The following is a 20,614-nucleotide window of genomic DNA, read 5'->3' on the forward strand; positions in this document are numbered from 1 at the left end:
TCAGTTTTTGTCTGCTTTTATTCATACATTTCCTTTTTACCACATCTCCATCTTCTAGCTTTTTCCTCCTATGTTATGGAAGTCATCTGGTCTGAATAGATACTTTTTTTTTTTAATATTTATTCTTTAGCTTTAGGTGGACACAATATCTTTATTTTATTTTTTATGTGGTGCTGAGGATCAAACCCAGCGCCTCACGCGTGCTAGGTGAGCGCGCTACTACTTGAGCCATATCCCCAGCCTGAATAGATACTTTTCACAAAGAAGTTTATCTTGTAAAAGACTATATCTAATACACATCCATAATTTCTTAGCAAAAACCTTGATAAAATGTGTTTCATACTTTAGAAATTTTCCACTTTGGAAGGATAACATATAATATTATGTGATACCTTCAGCAGATCTAAAGTAGCATCTCATAATCCAATACATTAATATTAATTAATAATATTAATTAATTAATACATTAATATTAATATCTATGCAATAAAGCCTATATGATAACACTAAACATGATAAAAGACTAAGTTCACTGACAAGTTTTTGCTGACAAATTATAAAGAAATTTTAGTTTTCAGAATTTTTTTAATCTTAGGAAAGAGATTATGGACCTGAAACATATTTTAGGAGGTCAAAATATCCCAGGGCTATTTTACTACTGTAATACCACCCTGGTATAATAATAGATTATATAAAGAATTATAAAAATATGTTTAGACTTTCAACCATGGGCAGCCTGATATGGTAGTGGATATCTGTGAAATGGGATTTCGAGACATCAAAAAGTTTATGTGCTCTCTTAGTTACTTTTATTCACAGTCTGTCCCCATCCCACCTCCTGTTGGTTATGAAACCAGGGCCTTGTGCATGTTAGGCAGATGTTAAACCAGTGAGCTACATTCCCAGTTCCTTATTTACAGTTATTTATGCTTGAAATTTTATAGTTAAACTTAATTATTTCCATGTTAATTTTGTGTGGTACTGGGAATTGAACTAAGGACCCTGCACATGCTAGGCAAGGACTCTTATAAGTGAGCTACAGCCCTAGCTCTAGTATTTTATTTTCCTACTTCATTGTAAATGCTTTTAGGATGGTGGCATGTTATGTTGCTAAGTTAATATTTTGTGTATTTTTATGTGGTGATGAGTATCAAACCCAGTGCCTTACGCATGCTAGACAAGTATTCTACCACTAAGCCACAACCCCAGCCATGCTAAGTTAGTATTACTGTGATTTAATTTTAGATCCTTTCTACTTTTTTTTTTTTTTTTTTTTTTTAAAGAGAGAGTGAGAGACAGAGAGTAAAGAGAATTTTTTAATATTTATTTTTTAGTTATCGGCGGGCACAACATCCTTGCTTGTATGTGGTGCTGAGGATCGAACCCGGGCCGCACGCATGCCAGGCGAACGCGCTACCGCTTGAGCCACATCCCCAGCCCCCTTTCTACTTTTTGATCAAGGAGTAAGAAATAGGGGCTGGGGATGTGGCTCAAGTGGTAGCACGCTCGCCTGGCATGCGTGCGGCCCGGGTTCGATCCTCAGCACCACATACAAACAAAGATGTTGTATCCGCCGAAAACTAAAAAAAAAAATAAATATTACAAAAAAAACTTCTCTCTCTCCCCCCTCTCTATCTTTAAAAAAAAAAAAAAAAAGGAGTAAGAAATAGAGTTGATTGAAAGAGGAAAAGAACAGATTCCAGGGCTGGGGATATAGCTCAGTTGGTAGAGTGTTTGCCTTGCATGTAGGCCCTGAGTTCAATCCCCAGAACCACACACACACACAAAGAACAGACTCCAGATTAATAAGGTTGTCTTTGCTCCCAATCTTCTCTAAGAATGATAACATTACTTGTTATCATTACAAACCTTGTACATTCTGCCTATTGTTCTCTACATACGTGTGTGTGCATATATGCATGCCTATGCATACATAAGCCAATGGAATCTTTTTTATTTAGTTTGGTACTGGGGATTAAACCCAGAAGTGCTTAACCATTGAGCCACATCGCCAGTCCTTTTTTACTTTTTTTTGGGTGGGGGCAGGGGTGTACTAGGGATTGAACTCAGGGGCACTCAACAACTGAACCGTATCCCCAGCCTGATTTTGTATTTTGTTAGAGACAGGATCTCACTGAGTTGCTTAGTGTCTCAGCCTCCTGAGCTGCTGGGATTCCAGATGTGTGCCATCAAAGGGCTCATTTTTTTTTTACATTTTATTTAGAGACAGGGTCTCACTAAATTGCTTTGGGTCTCTTTTAAGTTGCTGAGGTTGGCCTTGAAATTGAGACCCTGCTGCCTCAGTCTCCCAAACACTGGGATTACAGGTATGTGCCACCACACCAGACATCAGATATTTTTATAGGACTTAATAAAACACCATTCAGCTGAGCATGGTAGTGCACACCTGTAGTTCCAGCTACTCAAGAGGCCGAGGTGGGAAGATCACTTGACTCCACAATTTGGGACCAACTGGCAACAGTATAAGAACCTGTCTCAGCAGTCAGTAAATAAAATAAAAAAGCCCTCTAACATTGTTCTTCAGTTGCAAATAAGCATAATATATGTTAAATGTAAAGATGAACATGGGTTTCTGGCTTATACCACAACTTGGGAAACTGAGGCAAGAGGTTTGGAGTTTGAGGCCAGCCTGGGCAATTTAGCAAGACCCTATCACAAAAGAAAATGGCTGAGAATGTAGCTCAATAGAGTGTCCCTGGGTTCAGTTTCTAGTACCATTAAAACTACAACAACAAAAAACCCAAATCAAGTCACAAAGATGACTATTTAGGCTTTTATAAGTAAGAAATCCAAACAAGGCACCAAATTTGAAATAAAATTAATAGAAAAGGAAAAGTGTTTTAACGTTTTTCTTGAACTTTGAGCTGTAATACTTCAGAAAAGTTGTGAATGGTGACTTTGTTGAAAGCTTTACTTAATTTCCATTTTGAGTGATTGCTGACTTCAGATTATCATGAAGATTAACCAAAATGATGTTAAATCTGTTTTTAATATGCTAACATCAGTGGTTCATTTTTCATTGGTAAATTTAAAATTTAAAGCAATTATTGGAGCTCATGTTTTTAACCTTCAGTTTAGGTCATTCTAAACTTTCATATATAGATTACATCTTGAGAAATTTAAAAACAAATAATTTACAGACTTTTGAACATTAAAAAATTTGCCTTTAACGGAGATCATGGCATCAAATCATTTTGGCTAAAACTCCATGTTTTGATCTTAACTTTGGTTTTATTATGGCAAAATTCTGTTTTAAATTTTTTCACTTTAATTTTATTTCTTCAGAGAAGAAAGAGTGAATATGAAGGTTCCCAGAGATATGGATGATGCCAAGGCTCTAGGAAAAGTTTTATCCAAATATAAGGACACCTTTTATGTACAAGTACTTGTAGCTTATTTTGCTACGTATATTTTGTATCCTTTTAACTGAAAAATGCTTTGTAGTTTTGTTCAAGAAAGGGCTTAAAAGAACTGTCATTTAGTTGTGTGTAATCATAAATTATTTTTCCTTTTAAAAATTGTGAATGCAGTGTTATAATATTAAATAAATATTTGAAAATGTAAAATTATACCTTAATTTTAACTCATTTATTTTTATGACTATTATCAAATTTTTTGATATTCTTTTTGTCACTAATTAAATATTTCCCTTTATTCTTAAGGATATTTATCTATTGGGGTTTTTTTTATAATTATTTTATTAATTTTTAAAATACATTATTTTGTGTTGGTAGTTATATCATTTTAAAAAACATTCTAGTAGGTTTGTAAAATGGTACAATTGGCTTTTAATCATTTGCTTTTATAGATGTTATCTTATAAATCTCCTTTGTTCATGTTTTTTTCCCTTCATTTAGAAGTTTCTTTTGCAAAAGTTCAAAAGAAAATAAATATTCAAAGGAGTTTCTTTTTTTTGGGAAATGTATGTTGTTTTGTTTTTTTTTTTTTTTGTGGGGGGGTGCTGAGGATCTAATGCCTTACATGTGATAGGCAAGCACTTTACCACTGAGCTACAACCCCAGCCCTATCTTTCATTGTTATACAGCCTGCTTTCCAAATCTTCTTGATTAATGAAAGATTACTTCCTGATTTTGTAAATGTTACTTAACAAGGCTGTTTTGGGAAACTATTTATAAAGTTATTTAATTGTACATACCTTGTCAATTAATCCATAACTTCCAGGCATAGTGGCAAATGTCTGTGAAAGTTTTTAAAAATAGCTTTTTTTTAAAAGGCAAATTAACTATGTTGTTAGTTCCCTTAAGGTATTTGTATTTTTACTTCCTTTTTTATTTCCTGAATTAATTTTGGTTTGTTGGGTTTTTTTGTCCTGTGAAATTTAATAGCGTTTTCTTTTTTAAATATGTTGTTAGTTATATGTGACAGGAGAATGTATTTTAACATACATAAGTGGAGTATAACTTCTCATTCTATGGCTGTATTTGATGTGGAGTTACAACATTTCTTTTCTTGGACTTATATTGCATTGGGTATTACATGTTTCTACAATTGATCTCCTTATGCAATAGTTTTGAGTATATATGTAAAAATATTGGAGAAGTTACTTCTAGCATAAGCAATTTAACAGTAAATGTTTACAAAAGCTTTTACTGCTAATGGAAACATTAATTGTTTACATACATGGTGAAGATGGATTTGTATTTAGGTAGTGTGCTGTAGGTAGGTACTTTTATTGTTATCCTCCCTATTTGAAAAATTAAAATCTGGAGAAAGTTGGGAATAAATTTTGTGCACATTTCTTTTATTTTTTTAGACTATTACAGTTTCCTACTTCAAGCAACACAATATATTCAGTATAGTATAAACTTTGGAAAAGGTTTTTACAGGTTTTTTTTTTTTTTTAGTTATATATGGACACATTATCTTTATTTTCTTTATTTTTAGGTGGTGCTGAGGATTGAACCCAATGCTCACATGTTCGAGGCAGGTGCTCTGCCACTGAGCCACAACCCTAGCCTGCACCTTTCTTTTTGATAGGCTGTTTTAGGAAGCTATTTAGAAAGTTATTTAATTGTATATACACTGTCTTAAGAAATCTATTAAATGCCAAGCATGTTAGTGCATGCATGTAATCCCAGCAACCAGGAGGCTGAGGCAGGAGGATTGCAACTTAGCAAGGCCCTAAGCAACTTAGTGAGATTCTGTCTCAAAATGAAAAGCAAAAAGGGCTGAGATGTAGTAAAATGCCCATAGGTTTGATATAAAATTTTAAGTAAGATACTGGTTAGTATCAATTCAGTTTTTTTTTTAAATATTTTTTTAGTTGTAATTGGATACCGTATCTATATTTTATTTATTGTTATGTGGTGCTGAAGATCGAACCCAGTGCCTCACACATGCTAGGCGAGCGCTCTACCATTGAGCCACAACCCCAGCCCCTTAATTCAGGTTTTGATTTTTTAATAAAATAAGTAATTTGTTAAATCTGTATTTTCTTATAACATTCTTTATACTTTTGATCTTTTTAAAAAATATTTTTATTTTAGATGTTGATAGATCTTTATTTTATTCATTTATTTATATGTGGTGCTACGGATCAAACCCAGTGCCACACACATGGGAGGCCAGTGCTCTACCACAGAGCCACAACCCCAGCCCTATACTTTTGATCTTAATGTTTTTAAACTCAGTGAACAAAGGGAAAGACTTTATCTTTGAGTATATATAACAGTTTTAGTTTTACTAGTGCATGACTGATTAATAGAAATAGGTGGAAGCCTGGTTTAATTTTTAAATTTAATGGTACCACCTGAAATTAATTTTTCAAATAATTTTACTTGAATCAATGTATTAAATGTTGTTTTATCATTACAACATATAATCACTATAAATTTTCATGTGGATGTGCTAGGAATTGAACCCTGGGCCTTTCGTATGCTAAGCATGTACTCTATCACTGAGCTACACACTAGGCTCTAAAAAAATTTATTACTGAGGTACTTTAACAAATGTTTTTTTTCATATTATTTCTTTGAGATGTGTGTATTTTATATTCATAGCACATCTCAGTTCAGACTTCCTGTATTTCATTGTCTTAATAGCAGTATATGGTCACTGTTTTCAGCAGTGCAGTGCTAATACCTTCTTGAATAAAAACCTAATTTCAAATAAGAAATACCTAGAATGGGCAAATTCATATAAATAGAAAGACTTAAAAGAAATCTTAGATTTTTTTTTTTTTTTTTTTTTTTAGTACTTATGTTGTTAGTAATAATATTGTTACTCATGTATTTACAATGTGGAAAAGTTTCAGTATGATATTGCTAATGTATTATGTATTTTTTAAAAAAAATTTTTTTAGTTATAGGTGGATTCAATACCCTTTTATTTTATTTATGTTGTGCTGAGGATCAAACCCAGGGCTTCACACATGCCAGACAAGTGTTCTACCACTCAGCCCCAGCCCCAGCCCCAGTATTATGTATTTTTTAAAATATTTTTTTTTAGTTGTCAATGGACATTATTTTATTTATCTATATGCGGTACTGAGAATCGAACCCAGTGCCTCACACGTGCTAGACAAGCGCTCTACCACTGGCCACAACCCCAGCCCTGTATTATGTATCCTTAATATGTGAAGCAAACGGTTAATTATGTTAAGGTCATTAAGAACCAAGATTTTAGCTGGGCATGGTGGCACACAACTATAAATCTCAGTAGCTTTATGGTCTTGAGGCAGGAGGATTGCAGGTTTGAAGCCAGCCTTAGCAATTTAATGAGACAGTAAGCAACCTAGTGAGACCCTGTCTCAAAATTTAAAAAATTTAAAAAGGGCTGGGAATGTGGCACTCTGGGTTTAATCCCTGGTACTAAAAAACCCAAAACAAACAAAAAGCCAAGATTTTTTGGGAAAGAGGAATTGAAATCTAAATAGCTAGAAATTTTCAAGTCTAAATAGCTAGAAAATTAAGCTCAAGTCACCTGCCCATGCACAAAGAAAAATACTTCGGTAACTATTACCATAAGGTAATGGACAGAATATGTTGAAGATACAACAGAATATCCAAAAAGTGGCAAATGATAGTTTCTCCAGTAAATAAAGTGGAAGAAACCAAAAAAAGTATGGTATACTTGAGCTATATTGAACAAATAGAATATGTGAGCCTTTTTTAGATTCTGATTTGAAAAAGATAACTATTAAGAAAATGCAAGCCTGATATGGTGGTCAGGCCTATAATTCCAAGGACTCTGGAATCTGAGGTGGAAGGATTGCAAGTTTAAAGCCAGCCTGGACAACTTAGTGAGACCACATCTCAAAATAAAAATTAAGAATGGATAGGGATGTAGCTCAATGTTAAAGCCATCTGAGTTGTTAAATTCCCAATACTGAAAAAAAAAAATAGAGACATTTTGGAAATTAAAACAAACACAGACTGGATATTTATGACAGTAAAAAGTTAATATTGGGCATCATTAATACTAGTTTCAGATATTTGAAATTTTACATAATAAAGTCTTACCCACTGAGCCACCACCCCACTCCTTCTTTATTTTTTATTTTGAAACAAGCTCTCACTCAGGTGCTTAAGGCCTCACTTAAATTATTGAGGCTGGGGCTGGGATTGTGACTCAGCGATAGAGCACTCGCCTTGCATGTGCGACGCCCTGGGTTCGATCCTCAGCACCACATAAAAATAAATAAATGAAATAAAGGTATTGTGTCCAACTACAACTAAAAAATAAATATTAAGAAAAGTTAGAGGCAGAGGCAGGGGCTGGCCACATAGCTCAGTTGGTAGAGTGCTTACCTCACATGCACAAGGCCCTGTGTTCAATCCCCAGCACCACACACACAAAGAGAGGCATTATGGCTATGGAGCCCCCTTTTTTATATATATATATATATACTTTGAATATCATTTTGCTTTATCTTTTAATAAATCATCTTAGGGGTGGCAATGTTGTCCAAACCAAAACTAGGAATCAGAAGACAGTATAAAAAGTGTTACCTATTTTAAAGAACAAGGTGTGTGATTTTTACTGTATTTGATCATCCCTACCCTATTCTTTTTTTTTTTTTTTTCTCTCTTAAGTACCAGAGATTGAACCCAGGTGTGCTTACACACTGAGCCACACTTCCAGCCCTTTATTTATATTTTATTAGAGACAGGGTCTCCCTAAGTTGCTTAGGACCTTGCTAATTGCTAAGGCTGATTTTGAACTCACGATCCTCCTGCCTCAGCCTCCCAAACCACTGGGATTACAGACATGTGCCACTGCCTCCAGCCATCCCTATTAGTTTTTTTAATGAGTGGTAACTTTATTTAAGTTAATTGAGGTAATTGTCATAATTAAATTTTAAATACATTCTTAATAACCTTATATATACCTAGATTTCCAGCCAGAAATCTTGTTTCCTGAAACAAATGCATTAGAGAAGCATGTTATTTAAGACTACTAAAGACTTTCCTTTTTTTCTCTTTTTTGCCAAATTTGTTAAATTCCTCTCTCTCTGGTACATGTTGGATACTTATCTTGGTTTTCTTTCTTTTTTTCTTTTTTTTGCAATGAATGATCTTTTATCAGATTCGGAACTCAAAACACACACAGAGAAAACAATAAACAAAACAATGCTCTAATGAACATTGTTGGGAAAAATAGAGAAATTCTATATTTGACTTTTGTTTCTATGTTCAATGGCTCGGCTGAGATATAGTTCTGTATTATATAAAATGAATGTTTTTTTTTTATTAGCTACACATGACATTACAGTGATCTTGGAAATTCATACATTTGAATCTTGGTTTTCTTTTAATAGCACAATTTTATTAGCACTGCGTTTATTAATTGTAGTTTGGTATTTATTGTTTAGTAAATAATCCACTTAGAAGCATTATAGCTGAGGAGTCATATTTTGTCTTTTAATACAGATTGAACATCCCTAATCCAAAAAATCTAGAATCCAAAATGATCCAGAATCCAAAACTTTTGGAGTGCTGACATGATAACATAAGTGGAAAACTCCCCATCTGATCTCAAGTGACAGGGTTTAGTCAAAACATAGGCACACTAAAATTAGTGTAAAATTACCTCCAGGTTATGTGTATAATATAAATGTGAAACAAATGAACTTAATTGTTAAGTCTATAGATTTAGTTCCTATCTCTGAGATGTGTATGGTGCCAATTTTTAAAAATCTGGAAAAATCCAAAACACTTATGGTCCTAAGCACTTTGGATAAGGGATTCTTAACCTTAACTGAAATATGGATGTAATCTCATTAACATGATAATTTCTGTATACTTTTTCCTGAAATGCTGAGTTTGTCTTTTTAAAATTTCACTTAATTATGTTTTAATCCTTAACTTAAAAGTTAACAGCTTGCAAACATTTGCTATTCCAGGCTCTATATTTCTCAGTATACTCTCAGGGTTTCTTTATCCCTTTCCACTAGCCTTATTTCTTGTTTGTTTGGTAAGTATCCCACTGGACTGTTTAAGTATAAATTCATTAATTTAAGAGGAGTTTAAGTGGTATGTGTTAAAACCCTCATTAAAGAGGTGTTAGGGATTGTTTTCTAAAACAGGGTTATTATAGACTCATTAACATTTATAAGCTGTTTTAGACTTGTTTTTTCCTATTGTTTTGTGAGTTCAGGTGGTTTAAGAATGTTGGTGGGCACAGTGAGTTAGGTTTCAGGGATGGGGGAAGTGTTTTTAAGCATAGAAGGTGACAAAAAAATTGGTGGCTGAAATTGTATTCTTAGGCTAAAAGATAACATTAATTAATTGGCTCTAGCCACTAAGTTTAACCACAAGTGGTAATTTGTTTTTGGTGGTCTCATTTGGATTATAATACTTGCAATGTAGCCACCCCATTCCCCCAAAGAAGTTAATGAGTTGAGCTTTTCCTCAGGTGAATATATCCATGTGAATAAGATGGAAAAAAAATGCTTATGGCTTATTATTATTTTTCAGTGTTCTGGACTTGGTGCCTCATTCTGCTATATGCTCTCCTATTTGGTTGGAAGACCAGTTGTGTACAAATACCTAACAGAGAAAGCAGTAAAATGGTCACAGCAGGTAAACGTGTATTTGTTTGTTTGTTTAGTTTTGTTTTTTGAAACAGGATCTTGCTATGTTATCTAGACTGGGCTCAAGTGATCCTCCTGCCTTAGCTGGAACTTCAGGTGTGTGTAATTGTGTCCAGGTTATTTCAAATTATGTAATATAACTTTGGTTAAGTGAGAGGTCAATGTGTAGTCCCTACATAAGTTTAATATTAATTTAATTTATGTAGAAAGTACATAAATTTATGTATTAAATCAAATAGCAAAACTTTATGCACAAAACTAGTTTAGATAATAAGAATTATCTTTTCACCCAAACAACATCAAGTGGTATGCAAATATGAATATCTATAACATCAAGTGTATGCAAATATGAATATCTATTTATTTGCTTTTTTTTTTTTTTTTTGGTACTGGAAATTGAACCTTTGAGATAGGATCTTAGCTGGGTATAGTGGCACATGTTTATAATCCTGGTGACTCAGGAAGCTGAGGCAGTAGGATTCCAAATTCAAGGCCAGCCTCAGCAACTTAGCAAGGCCTTAAACAAGTTAGTGAGACCCTGTTTCAAAATAAATAAAAAGGGCTGGAGATAATAGCTCAGTAAAGTTCCCCTGGGTTCAATTCCCAGTACCAAAAAGATAGAGTGAGTCTTGATAAATTGCTGAGGCTAGCCTTGAACTTGAGATATTCCTGCCTCCTGAATCACTGGGATTACAGGCATATACCATTGCTCCTGACAATGATTTTTTTTTTCTTTTTCTTTCTTTCTTTTTTTTTTTTTTTTTTTATGGTGCTGGGGATTAAACCCAGGGCCTTGTGCATTCGAGGCAAGCATTCTACCAACTGAGCTATATCCCCAGCCCTTCCTGACAATAATTTTGTAAGCAAATTTTTTTTTACTTGTAGTGATTATTTTATTTATCAGTTTATTTGTGGTGTTCAGGATCAAACTCAAGACCTCCTCATTAAAAGCATAAATTCTGGGGGTGGGGATGTGGCTCAAGCTGTAGCGCGCTTGCCTGGCATGCGTGCGGCCTGGGTTCGATCCTCAGCACCACATACAAAAAAAGATGTTGTGTCCGCCGAGAACTAAAAAATAAATATTAAAAAAAAAAAAAAGCATAAATTCTGTCACTGAGTTATACCACTAGATCCTCTGAAATGATAATCCTAATTCTTTGTCTTCATAACTTTAATCAGCAGACAAGTTCAGGTCAGTATGAAGGTATCCACATAATTAGACACTTTGTTATCTTCAGTCAGGATCCCTACAAATACAAACCTTGCTACACCGAGAAGGCTAACATAATATTGTGAGGCAAATCCTATTTTTATAAAAAATCAGAAGGAATAAACTATTGTATCTCATAGGAATTTGAGATTATCCTGCTGTACCCCCTTTTTTTTAAAGATTAGGAAATTAAAAACAATTTAATGTTTTGCCCCAGATCACGAATATTTAATTATAATGGTTTAGAATCTTATGTCTCTAGACTTCTAGTATAGTGTTCTTTCACTATATCAGTAATAAAAATTAAAGTAGTTCTACTATTTAAGCTTTTCTTTGGAATAGCTATTTTGTGTAAGGCTAAAAGTCAGTCACTTGGGCTGGGGCTGTAGCTCAGCAGCAGACTGCTTGTCTAGCATGTGTAAGGCACTGGGTTCCATCCTTAGCACCACATAAAAATAGAGAAATGAAATACAGGCATTCTGCCCATCTATAACTATCAAAAAAAAAAAAAAAAAAAAGTCAATCACTTGAGGGCTGGGGATATAGCTCAGTTGGTAGAGTGCTTATCTCACATGCACAGGCCCTGGGTTCAATCCCCAGCACCACCAAAAAAAAATATATATGTATACACACACACACACACACACACACATGTATCTCATGCATGCTACTGTCATGTATATCTAAAAAGAATAAGTAAGAAATAGTTATGGAAATAAATTCAACAATAATAAAAAAAAACTTAACAGTTGGTCAAAGGCAGTATAAATTATAATCAATGTGTATTTATTTAATCAGCTGAAGATTTCTATATACCTAGCTAATCTCATTTATCAACTATGAATGAGTTCACTCGTGATATCTGGACTTTTTAAAAATTGGTACTAGGGACTGAAAATGTAGCTCAGTGGTAGAGTGCTTTCTTAGCCAGTGTAAGGCCCTGGGTTTAATCATCAGCAACACAAAACACACAGAGCTTGATTTGTTGTGATATAGTAATTCATTACATTGTAGAAAGGTAGGGGCATTAAAAATTGGCCACTTGAAGTGTATGCTTTATCTAGTTTTCATACGTTTAAATTTGGCATTTTAGGTGTCAAATATCATTGAGCCATCATAAAGCTGATGTTGGACTTGAGTGGCATAACATTGATCAGTAAGCACAATTTAAAAACAAAAAAACTCATGTTATTTATCTATGGTAATGAGCATTTGGTATACAGTTTTGTCATTTGCAAATTCTATTTTAATCACTTTTTTTTTTCCTTTAAAAAAATTTCTTTTAATTGAAGGTGGACATAATACCTTTTATTTTATTTGTTTATTTTCATGTGGTGCCAAGGATTGAACCCAGTGCCTCATATGTGCTAGGCAAGCACTCTACCACTAAGCCACAAACCCAGCCCTATTTTAATCACTTCTACTGGGTAAATTCTGAAATATTAGGGACAAGAATTTGAAATAAGGTGCTACATAAAGCAACTTATTTTTAAAATTGTCTTTATCTGATGCTAATTATCTTTTTTCTTATGACAGGTTGAACGTCATAGAGAACATCTCATTAACTATATTATATTTTTGAGAATAACGCCATTTCTGCCTAATTGGTTTATTAATATTACATCTCCTGTGATAAATGTGCCATTGAAAGTTTTTTTTATTGGCACTTTTCTAGGTAAGGCCTTTAGTTCATGTTGTGTTAGAGCTCAGTATAACTCTTGGGCACAAAGCCTGGCCTGTATAGATTACTCAGAAATGTTTGTTTTGATTTAAGTGTTTTGGGTCACTTCTTTGTTTTATTATGTTTTTATTAAATTTTATTTTTTGATATTGGTATTTGAACCCAGAGACACTTTACCACTAAGCTATATCCCCAGTGCTTTTATTTCTTTTCTTTTTTTTTTTTTTTTTAATTTTAAGACAGGGTCTCACTAAGTTGCTGAGACTGGCTTTGCACTTGCTATACTGCCTCAGGCTTCAGGCTGCATTACCTCTTTAAAGACCACTTTCTACTGAATATTTCTTTAATAATACAGAATTAGGCAGAATTTTTTTCTTTTTCCAGTGCTGGGGTTTGACCCTTGGGGCCTTGCTCATGCTGAACTATCACTGAGCCATACCTCTAATCTAAGCAGAACTTGATTTGTATTCTCTTTGTCATCGTCGTCATCTTCTTCTTCTTTTTTTTTTTTTTAATAATACCTTTATTTTATTTATTTCTATATGGCGCTGAGGATCTACCGCTGAGCCACAATCCCAGCCCCTATCTTTGTCTTCTAACAAGTATTGAACTTTTAATTTCAGTAGTGGATTGATCCTAGTTTTCATTTCATTGAAGTCAGCATTTATTGTGGGTATTACCAAAGTGATTTCCAAAGGCAAGAGAGACACACATTTTTGCTTTCAAGGAACTGACCACTTGATTTTGAAATTAATCAATGGACATGAAGATGCATACATATTTTTTGAATTCTTGTGGTTCTTTTGTAAGAGTGCTCTGCCTTTCTTTCCAATTTAAATTGAATTGTTTAGATATAATGAGTAGATGTTTCATATTGAATATCTGTTAAAGCTTAATACTAATGAAATTAGACCTTTTTGAAGAAACAATAAAAATTTTTGTGTGTGTTAGGGGATTGTCAAAATCAATTTTTTATTGCTACTTTTTTTTGTTTTAGATTTTGGGAATTGCTACATTTTAAAAAAATATATATTAGTTGTAGATAAACACAATACTATTATTTTATTTATTTGTTTATTTTTTATGTGGTGCTGAGGATCGAACCCAGTGCCTCAAAGGTACTAGGCAAGCACTCTACCACTGAGCCACAACCCCAGCCCTTATTGCTACTTTTTGTTTAACTTAATTTTATTTTTTGATCTGGAGGATTGAACCCAGGTCCTTGCTCATACTAGGCAATACTAACACTGAGCTGCATCCTGTTGCTACTTTTATAAAAAATTCATCAGCAGTTGTATCAATATGGGTATCTCATCCCCTTGTTTTACAGATGAAATAGATAGAAATTTTAATTTGTTTTATTATTATTATTTTTTTAAATAACATGGACACAATACCTTTATTTATTTGTGGTGCTGGGGATCAAACTAAGCTAAGTTCCTTATGTACTCTTGCATAACCTGCTCTTTCTACCAGTGTTTTGGATATCTTTACATTTCAATATGTTTATGTTTCTTAATTAATTATATTTAATTTATTCAATTTTATTTTGTTTTCTTTTAATACTGGGGATCAAACCAAGGACCTTGCACATACTAGACAAGTGCTATACTGCTGAGCTGCACCCCCAGTCCTCAACCTTATCTTTGAAGGTTTAGATAATTTTCAGATTTTTATTATAAGGCATCATTCTTTAAAACTTGATTTTTGCTCATGTACATTAATATTCCTACATTTGAAATTGCTAGATCAGAGCACATTATTTTTTATGTGTGGTACTGGGATTTGAACCTAGAGCTTTATTTTATTATTTGTTGGTGGTACTAGGGATTGAACCCAGGGCCTTGTGCATGTGAGGCAAGCACTCTACCAAATGAGCTATATCTCCAGCCCAGAGCTTTATTTTATTTTGAGACAGTCTTACTAAGTGGCCTAGCTGGCTATGAAGGATCTCACTGAGTTGCCTCCCCATTGTTGAGGCTGGCTTTGAACTCAAGATCCTCCTGTCTCAGCCTCCCTAGCTGCTTGGATTATAGGCAAGTGCAACTGTGCCTGGCAGCTTTGGATTCTTCACGATTGTCTCTCCAAATGGAAATAGCTGTATTCTTATGAGAAATTTTGTGCACACAGAAATTCTTAATTTTAAAAAATTCATGGTTTTTACTTTTTGCTTTATTTTATTTTATTTTAGGTGTTGCACCCCCCTCTTTTGTAGCAATTAAAGCAGGAACAACACTGTACCAGCTTACAACTGCAGGGGAAGCTGTTTCCTGGAACTCAGTATTTATTTTGATGATTTTAGCTGTTCTTTCTATTCTGCCAGCCATCTTCCAAAAAAAACTAAAGCAAAAATTTGAATGAAAAATCATCTGGGTTTGGGTTTGCTTTCATCATCATCATCATCACCATCATTATCATCTCAGGATTAGCAGGTGCATCCATTTATGTTTCTAAATCACCTCTTCAGTAATTGAAACGAGGAATTTGTAAAATAATATTTCCTATCAGACATAAAATAAATGCATATAAGTGTCAAGGTAAAAGAGGAAAGTAAAAATGGAAATTGATATACCATGAAAAGTACTGTCATCAATAGTTATTATACACATAAATTATTGTACCAAGGGTACCTATAGGTAGATACTATAATAATAGCATGGTAGGAATTCTTGGTATAACTGATTCATTCAAGTTAATATTTTTCTCATATCTAATGATTAAAATAGATAGTGGTGCAATTCTTGGTAATATTAGCCTTCTTTCAGAGCTTAAGCTGGATAACTAAAGTTTCAAAGAGATTTGTTTTTTCTCTTTTTGCCTTTGATGTAATGAATTTGTTTAGAGGTTGTATCCTCATAGACCACTGAATATAGAAAGGATATCAAGTTACCTATTTTGTTAATATTATTTTTATTTCTCTTATAGACTTTTATCATGGATTAGTCTGGTAATTTAAATTCTGGCCAGTCTATTTTCATCCTTTTTTTCTACCTTTTACAATGTTTGCACCGTCATATAAAAAATGAGAATTACATGATAACTATCATATTGGAGTTGATAATTTATATTCAGATAATATTTTGTTACAGTGTCTCTTTAATATCTCTGAAGCTTATAGTTTTTAGACATTAGAGTAATTATTTTGTATTTTGAAACAAACAATGGCAGCATGGCACTAGTGGTTAAATGTAGTTTATTTGTTCTAATGACTGTAAAATTTACCTCATTTATTTATTAGTCTGGTCATTAATTATTACGTAATTATCCCTTTTATGCATGATACACCTAGAAGAATGCCTTGTTTTCCTGTGATGGCTTTTTTTGTTTGGGACTGTTTTTGATTAATGCAGTTTCCCAATTTAGAGTTTTTACTTTTCTAACTCAAAAAAGTAACTTCTCATGTGGTAACTATTGTACTTAAATAGTTCTGGAAAAACTAAACCACTTTTTGCTGCTTGATTAATGGTAATGCCCTTGGTTCCTTGTATCCAGGATACAGCCATTCTAAAGTACTGTGTCAGTTTTAGCTTCATCCCAAGACTGTCATTATGTTGAAAAGTGTTTTAGCTGTGTTAAAAATCCTTTTATGTTTTCATTGTGAGAAGATCATCCTTAAAGTTTCTACTACATGATGTGGACTGATTTATTTTTTTCTATCACAGTATTAACAAATGGATTTATTGTAAATACAAAGAAAATATATTGGTTAATATAGTAAGTCTTATGTCACTTGGCCTTTTGTGCAGAATTATTTATTATTATTTCTAGCAATGTTTTCTTTCTTATTGACCAGAGTCTGAATGATAAACTTTTGTTATTTTTACAAATCAATTAAAACATAGCCTTTTGGGACAAAGTTCACTAAATATTACCATATAAAATGTAATTGAGCAAATTTTTATCAGACTTTTAAAAATAAAAGTAAGAGCTTGGACTCGGGAGAAGCCCATTTACTCTGGTATGTGCACATTGTACTTACTCTATTATCAGAGTGTTTTCTCCATGTTTATTATATACCCTTTCGCTTTGCTATTTATTTTTCCTGTTAGAAAACTATAGCTGTCAATTTAGATGGTGGTATATTTTCTTCTCCTAAGAGAATTGCCAGTTTTTCCAGATTCCTCATCAGAGACTTCATCGGGCTAAACCCCAAATATACTTGGTGGCCTGTATTCATGGAGTCACAGACTTGGCCTAAGTCCAAATGTAAATTCAAGCTTCAGCCATCTACCCCAACACTTTTTTTTTTTTTGGTGCTGGGGTTTGAACTCAGGACCTTGCACATGCTAAGCATGTACTTTTACCATTGAGCCATAACCCCAGCCCCTTTGGTCACATCTGAAAGACCATTATGTAGTAGTGGCCACAAGAGAGCAAGCATCTGCAATGGAAGGTGAGTGAGTTAAATAAATAGAAAGTTGACATACTAAGACACTAAGGCTATTATCTTCTTAATTAATGGTCTTTCTCTAGAGCTCTGTTACTTTGAGTGTCATATATCTAAGATACTTAATAAATGCAAACTAAAATGTAATAATAATAATAATAAAATAAATTGTACTGGAGAAACTTAAATGTCATTCTTGGGATTTATTTTATGAAAGTACTTATATTTAAAACAACTTCAGGGGCTGGGACTGTGGCTCAGTGGTAGAGCACTTGCCTAGCATGTGTGAGGCCCTAGGTTCATACCTCAGCACCACATAAAATAAATAAATAAATGTTTTAAAAAATAAAACAACTTCATTTGAATAGAAATATATTCTCTTGAAGTTACTGGTGTTTTTGGCCTGGGGATTGAATCCAGGGTGCTATTTTGCTAAGCTGTATCCCCAGTCCTTTTTATTTTTTATTTTGAGATGGGGTCTTGGTAAGCTGCTGAGGCTGGCCTCAAATTTTGTAGTTGTCTGAGTCAACCTCCCAAGTCTCTTGGATAACATGTATATACCACCATGCCTGCTGATCTCAAATTCTGATGTACATTTTTACCACTAAGAAAAAAAAAAACAAAACTGCAAGACCTTTCTTTCTTTCTTTTTTTTTTCCCAGTGCTGAGGATCAAACTACAGGGCCTTGCACATGCTAGGCAAACACTCTACTACCAACATACACCCCTAGTTCAACCTTTTAATTTTAAAAGAAACAACTGAGCCAGTCACAGTGATACATGCATAAAGAAAAGAGGTTACCTCTAAGGAGTGAGTGATAAAATGTCCAAAACCTTAAAAAAAGAGGTTTATTTAGCTCACTGTTTCTGAGGTCCGGGACCAAGGGGAATCTGGTGATATGCTTCTTGCTAATAGAATCTGGAGGTGACATGGGATATCACATGTAGAGAGATGAAGAGTATACTTGGATACCTTCTGGTCTCTCTTACAAAGCCATTAGTATTCCATCTTCTACCCTGATGACCTTATCCTAATCACTTCCCAAAGGCCTCACCTCTAAACACCATAGTTGGATTAAGTTTCTTAATATCTCACAGTGGGAATTAAATTCAAGACATGAATCCTTGAGGACACACTGTTTTGTATTTGTGTCAATATCATCTCTTAATTGTATCATATATGTATCTAGATAAATAGATGTAGATGGGAAAATGTTACCATTGGATTTTTAAATGGATTTTTCTTGTTTCTTAGAACTACAAATAATTCTATTATTATTGACAGATGAAGTTTAACTAGAAACAAAACAGATTACATAAATACCCAATGCAGAAAGTTGGAATAGATCTTAGTAAACTTTGAAAAATAAAAAGTTAAATTGAAGAGTAGATATTAATGAAATAGCTGGATATGGTGGCACATACCTATAATCCTAGGTACTTTAAAGGCTGAGGCAGGAGGATCACAGGTTCCAGGCCAACCTGGGCAATTTAGCAAAACCCTGTCTCAAAAGTTTTAAGGTGGATGTGGTGGCACACACCTATAATCCCAGTGGTTTAGGGGACTGAAACAATAGGATTGAAAGTTTGAGACCAGCCTCAACAATTTAGCAAGGCTCTAAACAACTTAGTGAGACACTCAAGATGAGGCAGGAGAATTGCGAGTTCAAAGCCAGTCTCAGCACAAGCAAGAAGCTAAGCAACTCAGTGAGACCCTGCCTCTAAATAAAATACAAAAAGGACTTGGTGGGTGGGGCAGGGAAGGACTATGAATGTGGCCCCTGCATTCATTCCCTGGTACCCCCCAAAAAAAAATTCCTAGGGGAAAAATATTGAAAGTACACAATGACACAATTAGTATAAGAAAAAAACATGAAGCTTAAATATAACAAAATACATTGGTGAAATTGCAAAGGTGATCAGGCACCTCCCCTTCACAAAGCCCCAGGCTGATTTTTAATTTCAAAATCTAGTGAAAATAATGCAATAAAAGATGAACTCATTTCACTTATGAACACTGGTGCAAAAATCCTAACATAGTGTATGTCTACATCTAGGTCTTACAATAATAAAGAGTTTAGCTCAGCATGGTAGCTCACATCTATAATCCCCAGCAACTCAGGAAGCTGAGGCCAAAGGACCAGCCTCAGCAATTTATCCAGGCCTTAAGCAATTTAGCTAGAGTCTGTCTCAAAATAAAAAGAACTGGGAATGTTGCTCAGTGGTAAAATACTCCTTGATTCAATCCTTAGTATTTAAAAAAAAACAGGGGTGATTTAATGTCAGAAAAAATATTTTTCAGTGTAATTCATGTTGAGGAAAATAATATTTCTGTAGATTTGGGAAAAGTTAATGGAGTTACACCTATATATGATAAAATTGATGATATATGATAAAATTGTTCTGTCAGTAAAAAAAGGGTATTTCTTTAATTGATAAATGGTTTGCCAAAAACCCACAGCAAAAGTGTGTGTGTGTGTGTGTGTGTGTGGCTGGGCATCACACACAGATCCTTACACATGGTAGGCATGTACTCTACCCATGCCTGCAAGTTTGTTTTTTTTTTTTTTTTTTTTTTTTTTTTTTTTTGATACCAGCAATTGAACCAAGGTGTATTTAACCACTGAGCCACATTCCTGGCCCTTTTTATTTCAGGGTCTGGCTAAATCAGTGAGGCTGGCTTTTAACTTGCAATCCTGCCTTAGCCTCCCTAGTCATTGGGATTGCAGGTGTCTACCATCATAACCAGCTAAATGTCATTCTTTTTTGGGGGGTGGGGGGCTACTGGAGTACTTGAACTCAGGAGTACTTGCCCACTGAACCAAGCCCCATTTTGTATTTTATTTAGAGTCAGGGTCTCACTGAGTTGCTTAGTGTCTTGCTTTTGCTGAGACTGGCTTTGAACTCAGAATTCTCCTGCCTTGGCCTCCTGAACTGCTAGGATTACAGGAATGTACCACCGTGCCCTGCTAAATGTCATTCTTAATGAAAAACTTTAAATGCATTCTCTCTAGAGTTGGGATCTAAATAAGGGTTCCTGCTATCATGAGATGCCCTGCTCAGTGCTGAAAGGAAAGAGAAATGTGAGGTGTGAAGATTTGAAGAGAAAGAGAAAACTCCCATTATTTGCAGTTGATATAGGACTACTTAAAATATACACATAGACTTGCACAGTATAACAAACTAAATCAAAATCATGTTTTAGTAGGACCACTGGACATGTTCAAATGGCTCTTCAGTTAATAGGACCCATCATCTTAG

General features: G+C 34.1%; 1 protein-coding gene across 2 annotated transcripts in view; it reads left to right on the forward strand.

Annotated features, from left to right (window-relative positions):
• Positions 1-17,541, forward strand: part of Tmem41b (transmembrane protein 41B) — a 28,099-nt gene extending 10,558 nt beyond the window's left edge. For both annotated transcript variants that reach the window (XM_027942405.2, XM_027942404.3), the window contains 5 exons: positions 3,307-3,435; positions 9,363-9,456; positions 9,960-10,064; positions 12,822-12,960; positions 15,158-17,541. In XM_027942405.2, coding sequence (XP_027798206.1) covers positions 3,307-3,435; positions 9,363-9,456; positions 9,960-10,064; positions 12,822-12,960; positions 15,158-15,327 — 637 coding nt within the window. In that variant the 3' untranslated portion in view covers positions 15,328-17,541. The remainder of the gene's footprint in view (positions 1-3,306; positions 3,436-9,362; positions 9,457-9,959; positions 10,065-12,821; positions 12,961-15,157) is intronic.
• The last annotated feature ends 3,073 nt before the right edge of the window (positions 17,542-20,614 follow it).

The sequence above is a fragment of the Marmota flaviventris genome, chromosome 9 (genome assembly GCF_047511675.1).
Source record: "Marmota flaviventris isolate mMarFla1 chromosome 9, mMarFla1.hap1, whole genome shotgun sequence".
Classification (NCBI taxonomy): domain Eukaryota; kingdom Metazoa; phylum Chordata; class Mammalia; order Rodentia; family Sciuridae; genus Marmota; species Marmota flaviventris.